The 9758-nt window shown below is 34.4% G+C and overlaps 1 protein-coding gene across 1 annotated transcript in view; it reads right to left on the bottom strand.

Annotated features, from left to right (window-relative positions):
* Window positions 1–9758, bottom strand: part of LOC102677007 (voltage-dependent calcium channel type A subunit alpha-1) — a 123349-nt gene that overhangs the window by 58573 nt on the left and 55018 nt on the right. Inside the window, 2 exon segments of the mRNA XM_031509983.1 lie at window positions 4–43; window positions 783–894. Of these exon segments, the coding sequence (XP_031365843.1) occupies window positions 4–43; window positions 783–894 (152 nt within the window).

The following is a 9758-nucleotide window of genomic DNA, read 5'->3' as shown; positions in this document are numbered from 1 at the left end:
CGCCCTGATCCCGGCCTGGCGCCATGTCCACCAGACCAGGTACCTGTTTACCCAATTTACTGAATTTATATAGTTTGAAAATAAAAATTGAATAAGAGTTCAAGATCAAAATTATATATATTGAACAAGAATGATTTGCATAGCATAATCTGTGGCTAACAATTAAGTGGAGCGTCAAACTGATGTGTTTCCTTGTTAGTTATATTTTTCCTTTCAGAAACTATATGCATATAGGCATTCTAATAATAAAATTGATTTTTCAATCGAACAAGATTTTCTACACGAGGAAGGTAATTTTATATTTTCGATGCCAAAGGAAAAAAACAAAGATGGATGCACTTTCATTTTAATAAGTAAGTGAAAATCTATAATTATAATATGATGTAGTAAAAACAATCAAATAAGGTATGTTATAGATGTTGTAAACTATTTTGATAGATTTATGATCAAACCTGAAACTTAGAAACTTAATAGAAAGTATAATATATCGAGCCACTTTTTAGAGCTTAATTTATTAGCTTGTGGCTCCTATATAACAAGAATCAAAAATAACATTGCATTGTTAAAGTTCATCTTCGAAAAATATAAAGTAAATGTAAAGATAAGAAATTATTTCAAATCTTCAAACTTAATCCCTTTTAAGACCTACTTTTACATTTTCTTTATTCCCAATTTCCATTTCTTATTTTGCCACGCCATCTCTTGGATTTCTATATATTTTATCTTCAACAAACATTTGATCCGACGAAATTCTACTTTTTAAGCTCGAATCGAATCCTTACCTCCCCTCCAAAGCTAGTCCAGTCACCGAAACTCAGTCCGGCCAACCTCGGCCTTCTCCTGTACTGACTCGCGTATCCAGGGTCCCTTTGTGCCGCCTCTTGCGCTGCCAACCTGTAAAAACACGCAAGATGAAAGGAGTTAGCCGCGAGACTCAAAGAGGATTATCGGGCACGTTTACACGATCGTGTATTTCTCCATTTACCAGAGGACCAGAGATCGATTTTGTAAACTTCTCACTGTGTGTCACCGTGCAAACAAACTGGAAAACGAACAATGCATACCTCGTGAAGGAAAAAAGAATACGAAAAATCGCGTTTGATCTCTCGATACGTTCCGCGAGTTGAAGGTTTCTTTTGCGAAAGAAAGATCGCATTCAGAGATTCAAAATTCACGCGATCGACTATTCGAACGAATTCGCGAAAAATTGATATTATTCATATAGTTGAGGACAGTGATTGGGAAGAGAGGTGTTTCTAAGCGTTTCCGAGAGAGGTCGTTAATAGAAAAGCGCGTAATAATAAAAATGGCGGATTAATTGACTATTATTGAATATTACATAGACTTTTGAGAGTAGGATTTATATGTGATTTCTCCTATGAAAATTGAAATCGAAGTGTCAGGCATTCGTGCATTTTGTTAGCAGATTTTTTTAGTGATTCATCTTGAAGAATTTCAATTTAGGGATAAGATGCTCTGTACAAAAAAAATATTTAAGATACGATTTTTCACTGTGAATTCTATTTAATTTTTTCGTGAAATATTATTGTAAAATGATATATATATGTTAGTTAATTAAAGATTGTGCATTAAGTTGCGAAGAGGATTATACATACGCGATATATTAAAAACAAATCACGAAAGAAACGTAAAATATTAAGCGTAGATTATTATTAATTTTGTGCATTTTTTGAATAAAGTTATTGTTTTTGTTTCTAGATAATTTTTGAATTCTCTGAAGAAAAAAGGATCCAACAATGTTGATGGAATCATTGATTCATTCTTTTTAATTAAAAGAACCAATAATAGTAAGATAGAATCTGTTTTGTAACCAATATATATTTTAGCACTCAATTCAACATTAAGACTTTTGAGTATGAATCAATATAAGTGGTTTTAAAATCAAAATTCTTACGTTTCACAAATGTTATAATTTATTTCAAGAATAAAAATTAATCAGATATTTCTAAATAATAAAAAAATTAAAATATCTATTGTATCTCTATTAATATTCATTCTTAGGAAATTATACACTAGCTATTTCACGTTCTATGAATATTAATTATCCCCTATAGTATTCTTTCCTTCTAATTCATATAGTTGTAAAAATGAAAAAAAAAAAAGAAAAAAAAAAGAAATATTCGCTGCTGAATTTGCAACAAACGCGCGAAAGAATATATTCCTGATCGATCGTTGCCACACTCGGGATGTTCCTAGGAACCCTCTAAAGTGCCCCTCAAGTTTTTCCGGAACTCGAGAATGCCGGATGCCCTTCACACTGTAACGAGAGTAATCGAATAATGCGCAATTTCTAATGGCGAACAACCCCTCTCTCTCCTGCTTAAATGGCGTCCTTGTTCCTCCATCGGAAATGCCAATTTAATATTCGGCTTTAACACTAAGAATTTATCCAACCACGTGATGCGCGTCTTCATCGACAATTAACTCGATTCTCAATTAGTTTGCATAATTCTCAGTAATGAAAAATGAAAAATTAGAAAGAGTTTATAGTTTGTTAATAGTGGTGAATGTGCTCGTCGAATCGATATAATTTATTTATTCATTCGTTGATGCAATTATTAAGAAACTTTCTTGGATTTTGTTGGGGATGATGATTGGTATCAAGTTTATTTTTGTGTAATTTTATAATGATTCGTGTTCAGAGATGGAAAGTTGATATATTATATATATATGAAATTAATTTAATTAACAGAATTAAATTTCTTATTAATTTAATCCACATAAAGTAATAAAATAAGGATCTACATTCGTGTGATTCTTGGCCAACCATTTCCTTAATTTTTGCAATTATAGTCAAAAGTTTTTCAACAGAGTCCATGTGAATTTTTAGAGATATTAATACCAAATTAAGAAGGAATTGAAAAATTGATTTATAATAAACTGATTTATAAAAAAATAAAAGTCTTTATATTTTATAAACTTTTTGAAGATTGAGATCATAATCTTTCCTTTATATATTTCTGATTCTAAATTTATGTTTTTCAACTATATGAATTACTGATTGAAGAACATGCAATTTCTTGTGAAAGAAGTTACTCTTGATTCTTACACAATGTGAGCATCATTTTTAATTTCTAAAAGATGATTCACATTGACAGACAATTGCCTGAATAAGAATAATTCACAGATAATGAAAGATGAAGCATGAATTCAGATTTCAATTTTCTGTATCAAGTTAAACGTGAATATTAATCTGCATATATGATCTGTAATGACATCATAGAAGATATAAATAGATGTAAAGAATTTTAAATATAAATTTCTGAATCTTTTTCAATGATTCTAATAATTCAAAACAATACTGTAGAGAATATATTTCTTCTATTGATAAAGATCCTAAAATTAAGATTTTCAAACTACTTAATCAATTCTCTAAAATTCTTAATGTTACTCAATTCCTGATTAAATATTTTTTCTAGTAATGATATTCTAAGGATAACAAATAATAATGATTTCATTTGTAAAAATATTTTAATGGAGGAAAAAAGAAAGTTTTTTTTAATTTTATCTTAACAAATTATTTGAATTTATATTACGATTGAATATTAATATAAAAATATTAAGATAAAAGTAATGTTTGATGTACAATAATTTTAAATTTAAATCACAAAAGTGAATAAGAAAAATAATTTGAATACAAAAACTCATAGAACTCATTGCATCAATTAATGTGAATAAATTTTAAATCTCCATTCAATCTCCATTCAAAACATGAATCACAACAAAGAAAACTGATCAATTCCATCGTGGTGAATTATTTTAAATAATATAAATAATTACAACGAAATGCCAAAATTTAAAAAAAATAAAATTGATCTACCTGACTATCGAATAACTTGAAACGATCTCTACAATCAACTATATTTCCTATGTATTGAATTGTCTCGATATGTAGCTCGAATTATTTTATTTTATAACAAATTTAGATTTATTTGAAATGTTCGACGCGCAATCTTTTCGGTTAATTAATACCGATTTAATTTCGTATTGCGTATGATATACAGATTTCATTGCTTTCAATGGCAGGGGGATAATTTTCCATCCACGCCAAGTTGGCGCGTGCGAAACGGCATTATTATCAGTTAACCGCGGAATCGTAATAACAGTAACAATGTTATCTATCAAACGTAATCCCTGTTACATACTCAGACGTCAACGACGATTAAACGTTGTAAAATTTAGATTTAAATTCAAACAACGATTATAAATCTACATTTCCTTTAACTGTTATCAAAATATTATAGAATATTAGAGTTTTTTCCGGATACCCCAACGTTTCATAATTTTGCTCTTATATTCTGTAATCTTCAATTGATTAATTAATTTTTATTTTTTTTATTGAACTTTATTCTTTCATTCATCCTCCACCAAAGAGTTGATATAATTTAATTTCATTGTTCGTATCAGTTAATTAAGTTAATAATTCCAAAAACTTTTATTATATTTTTTATTATCCATTATAGAATTAGTGTGTTCATCGTATCAATTAAAAGTTAGTCAAGATATAATTAAAAATTTCCAATTAATATATTTCGATTTCGCCATATCAATTAGTTAAAGAAAACAATAGTTATAATAACTTATATATATAATTTCTTCTACGAACAAATCGTGCATCCCTCCTCCCCTCTGTATAGAATCATTAACAATCGCAAAAGCACGAATCCCTATCAGATTGCCCATCCATTCGCCTCTCTGGCCCGTCTCTGAACGTCTTTGAATTATTAAAATCGAAGCACGAATAATTGATAGAGCGCACCTCGTAACGGAAAGATCGATAGTACTCTCGAAAATGAGCCATACCACTATCTCGACTCGACAGAGGGACGATACACAACGCATCATCATACTGGCATCGCTTACTCTTCGAGAATGCTCCGATGATTGTTTCCAGCAACAGGTGTAACCCCTATTGCTGATTACACATCGATGGAAATTTCGAAATTTAATTGGTTGGGCGTGATATAACATATTGAGCGTGCTTAATAGCGTGTGTTTTCTTGCTATTAGTCTTGCGGGGTGAAAGATCAGCAGATATCAGACTCTGTTGGAATCCGAGCTAATTGATTTTGCGCTCCACGAGAACGGGATGCAAAAGCTGTTGAGTTCGCTTGCCATGGATAAAACGGTCCCTGATTGGCGTTTGATTGATATATGGTTGTAAGATGGTTCAATTTATAAGATTTGATAGAGCCATTGTCCTGATAAAGGGGATCTTGGACCAGTATTCGACAATATTATTGGTCACGTGACGCTCAAAGTGGTGCTCCCTAGTGTCGACGCGCCGAATTAAATTCCGAATTCCACCATCGTGGAAAAATCGATTTTGATCGAGTATGCGCTGAAATGCTCGTGATAAATGGATCTCTCATCGGTATATTTCTGTTTATATTTATCGTCCTTGCGATAGTTCGATTCAAGATCGAGATAAAGTCATTAATAAAAGACTGGCATTTGATCCAAGCTCGATCCAAAATCAAAAAAATCTTTACTAATCAGTATAATAGCCACGTGATGGATCGATCTAAGATCGTAATCTATGAATAATCTTTGAAAAAAAAGAAGAATTAATTCCATCATATCACTATCTTGATTCAATTCAAAAACTCCTTAGAGACCTCTTAATAGTGTTATCAAGTCGATCGATGAGACGCGTCTCGTAAGAAATTATCACATTTCGAAGATCTATATTCGTCAAATTCGATCATTTATTATTTCATATACGAAATATGAACATATTTACAATCGATAATCTAAATTTATATATCCCTTGTCAAGATGTTTCTTAAATGTTTTTCTTTTTAAATGAAATTGCAAAAGAAACATTGGAGGGAATAATTGTCACTAGATTCGAGCTTTCATCTATTTCAAATACGTAATATGTATGTCATTAGTGAAATGCGCATAATAAACGTCATCCCTATTAAGTTAACTCTGTCTGCCCATCTTCATCTTTATTAAACAGTTCGTGTACACATTATATCTGAAAAATTAATTAAATTTAGTTAAATTGAAGTTAAATTTTCGAATGGAATTACTTTAATTATTCGCAGCTTGTCGTAACCTCTTTGTACAATCTCGTCTACTTCCTCGTTACAATTAACCGCGGTTATTCGTCGCATACTTACCGAGGCAACTTTATTCTTAACTTCAATCATTAAAATTTGAATTCTCATCTCTGATAATTCTGTGGTGAATATACCATCGCCCCCCAAAGGATTATACAAAATTTGCATAAAATCCTTCAATGCAGGATTCCCTCAAATCCATCAATCTCCTCTAAAAATTTAAAACTATACTTGAACAATCCTGCATTCCTTTCAAAAAATCGTTAAACAAAACCATAACCTGGCATAATATTTCAACAGCTTTGAATTCTTCGCGATTAATAACCTCGAGGAAGATTTACGATAGATTATTACGTTGCTGACAATCTAGGGATCCCTAGATGTAGCGCGACACCGTATTCTCGTATTCGAAATTGGGAATAAATTTCGCTGGGAGGGAGAAAAAAAAATAACGACTCAAAAAGGCGTGGTGGAGGTTAATTTACACGGAGGGGAGGAGTTTTTACAGGTTACTATGTGACGATCAGGGCCCAAGATCTGTGCCAAACTCTCGTGTCGCTGTCCGTGTTTTTTACTCGTGATAATTAATACGAGAACTCTCTCTCCCTCCCCCCCTCTCTCTCTCTCTCGTTATTCGTCATTCCTGAGTCGTTTCATTCGCGCATACTCGCGCCACCTCTCGTCTTCTTCTGAATATTCACGACTCTCGATTCTTTCGAGGCTACGTGAGACCTGGGTAGTTGGCAGGCTCGCCGCCATTTGGGATCAACGAACTTGAAGATGTTCTGGCGTGGACTCTGGAGTTTTCGATTGTTGTAGGGTGGAAATTGGATTTGATTGTTTCACAAGGGATGTGACAGGGGATTCGAAAGTAAGAAAGTAATTATTATTTTATATTGTAATCGAGATGTTTGAATATTTTTTGAATATTGGAAAATATAAGTTGGATCCATTTTCAGCGGTTGATTGAAATGAAATTCTTTTTATCAGATTTGTGGTTTCAATATTATTTCGTATACAAGGAATGAATGTAATTGAATGATTTATTGTCTCTCCCCTAAAAAATATGTATATTCAGAAAATAAAGAATACCAATTTAAAATATAATTATTTATCAAAGAATAAAAAGATGATAATTATATCAAGCAATAATAATATTTTCCAAATCTGATTCAGGACATTATGAAAGAGATTAATTTTATCTTGATTCGTATTAGCCACGATTTAGTCAACCGACGAATAAGTCAGAACATGGTAACCTGAATTCTGGGAGATTAATTGCACCGATTGGTCGATTCCCTTTTATGACGAAGACGAGCCTTATTGTTTTTTCTTTTCTTTTTTTTAAAGGTGAAAGGTCACACAAATAAGAAAAAAAAAATTATTGCTCGAAGGAATATGTAGAACAGCCTCTATTCTCTCTTATTCGTGCCAAATACCTTTGTTGATTCTCACTAATTGAACTAATAGATTGACAAGGCATACAAATAATTTACCGAAAATAGCCTGTGCCCTGAAAAAAGACTTGGTATTCGTTAATCGGCGATGGAAGACGAAGGTATGCGCAAAAATAATTGGCCTTCGATTCCAGATCCGTGAACTAACGAGAAAGCGATCGTGGACGGAAGGCCATTTTTTTTTTTTTTTTCTACTTCTTGCAGATATAATATAAATATGCGTGAAACTTGTGATGATGCTCGAGCAAGTTCAATTCAAATACGAGCTCAATTTTCGAATTGAATACAAATTTGCAAATTATTATACGAAAAAAAATTAAGTTTCTTGACGTCCATGGTTGATGGAAGAAGCCAGTAGCACCACCGTCCACAAGTATAGAGATTAGTGTCTATTCGTAGCAACTGGGACGGCACTTAAAAGTTTATTATGGCTCATCAGTTATCGACGATACTTCTCGAGAGTTATTAATATCTTTCGGGAAATCAATATGAAAGACGTGACGCCACGGTATAACGGATCTCCTTGAAAATTGTTGTGCATGATTCTCGCGTTAGACTCTTTCTAGAGAAATCGTTTAGTCAGCCACCAATTACACGTTCGACTTCGTTTCGTTCGATTAAGATCAAGATCGGAATTAAAATTGACGGGAGAAAGAAAAAAAAGGTCGCCGACGCTCGGTCGAAAGTGTTGTTTTCCACGATTAAATTAATCATTGTCTGATACCTCGTTTCATTTTTCAAGATAAATTGTAAAGTTTAAGCACAAGAGAAGCTGAGAAATTCGTACGAACTTTACTTAGACGGACAATTTAATTTATTTATCTTAGGAATAAAGAAAATTGGATTCGCACGAAACTTTGGATTCTTTCTATATTTCAGTATTCAGCCAGATTGGACATTTTAAGTAGAAAAAGGGCAGAGTGCGTTGCAAATATTCCATTTATTTATTCATGAGTGTAATTGTGCAATTACAGTTCTACCCTCTTCGATTAACACGCACTCTTATTTTACTTTAAAAGCGTTATATTAAAATAGTGCAACGTTACGTTAACCTCGAAACAGATAGCCAATCTTTCCTCTCGAAAAATATTAAATATTAAAATGATGATTATTTCGAATAATGATATAATTAAAGTATTGAGAAACTTCAAATTCCTCGGATAGCTATTTCGAAATCCTAATAATAATAATAATAATAACCTACACGACAAAATTAAAAAAATATTCCCTACATTACACTATCTCTCTTTTCAACGATAAATCACCAAACCTCAAAAAGAATAAAATAGAAAGAAAAAAAAAAAAAAAGAAAATACGGAAAACTCGGGAGAGGAAGGCACGAATTATCGGGTCCCGAATTCATCCTTGAATCGGCTCCCACGCGGGACAAGGCGCAGCCCCGAATAGAGGTTAACGTTGAACCGAGGAACGGTCAAGAGGAATATATTCGAGCGGAAGAAAGGGTAGAGGGCATAAAGGAGGAGGAAGAGAAGGAGAGGGGGATTGGAAATTGGCGGCCGGCTCGAGAATCGCAGCAGCAGCTCGAGTGCGCCGGTCGCAACCGCCCTGGCTCGAGTGTAAAGGGATTCGCGCAGCCGGATCGCCGCTCTGCGCCACGTGCGCAGTATATCCGCCGCCGTGTGTGTCCGGCATCTTGCTCCCCTTGCTTACCTTACCTTCCTCCTTTCCCATCATTTGTCCACCTACCCTTTTCCTCGTCCCGTTTTTTTCCACCACGTGCACGCGGCCAGAGCCGATCGAACGATCCCCAGCACCACCACGGCCAGCCGAATCATCGTCGAGTTGGCGGCGAGTCAGCCCACGAAGCGCCTGGAAATCGCCGCTCTCTATAGTCCCTGTGGCGGGGCGTCTCCCGGCGGCGAGCTCGGCCGCGCCGCGACCACGATCGTTACCCGAAAAGCCGGCTAATGTCGCCCTCTAAATGCGCGAAGCGATCTTGCCAAAAATCAGCTTGTGAACTGCTTGTGACTCGAGCGTCACGGCGCCCAACACGCGCACACGCATACACGAGAGCCGACCGCCTCTCTCCTTCTACCTTTCTTCGTCTGTCGCGTAGGGATCGCCTATCTATCTATCTTTATATATATATATATCTCTTTCTTTCTCTCTCTTTCTCGCATGCACACACCTCGATCCTCCGTGGAATCTCCGCGATATCGGGGCTACACAGTCGGCGACGTTGCGGAGCCAG

This window comes from Apis dorsata, unplaced genomic scaffold (genome assembly GCF_000469605.1).
Source record: "Apis dorsata unplaced genomic scaffold, Apis dorsata 1.3 scaffold_196, whole genome shotgun sequence".
In the NCBI taxonomy this organism is placed as follows: Eukaryota; Metazoa; Arthropoda; class Insecta; order Hymenoptera; family Apidae; genus Apis; species Apis dorsata.
The sequence above is the reverse complement of the archived record's forward strand: the minus strand, read 5'-3'. Positions and strand labels throughout refer to the sequence as shown.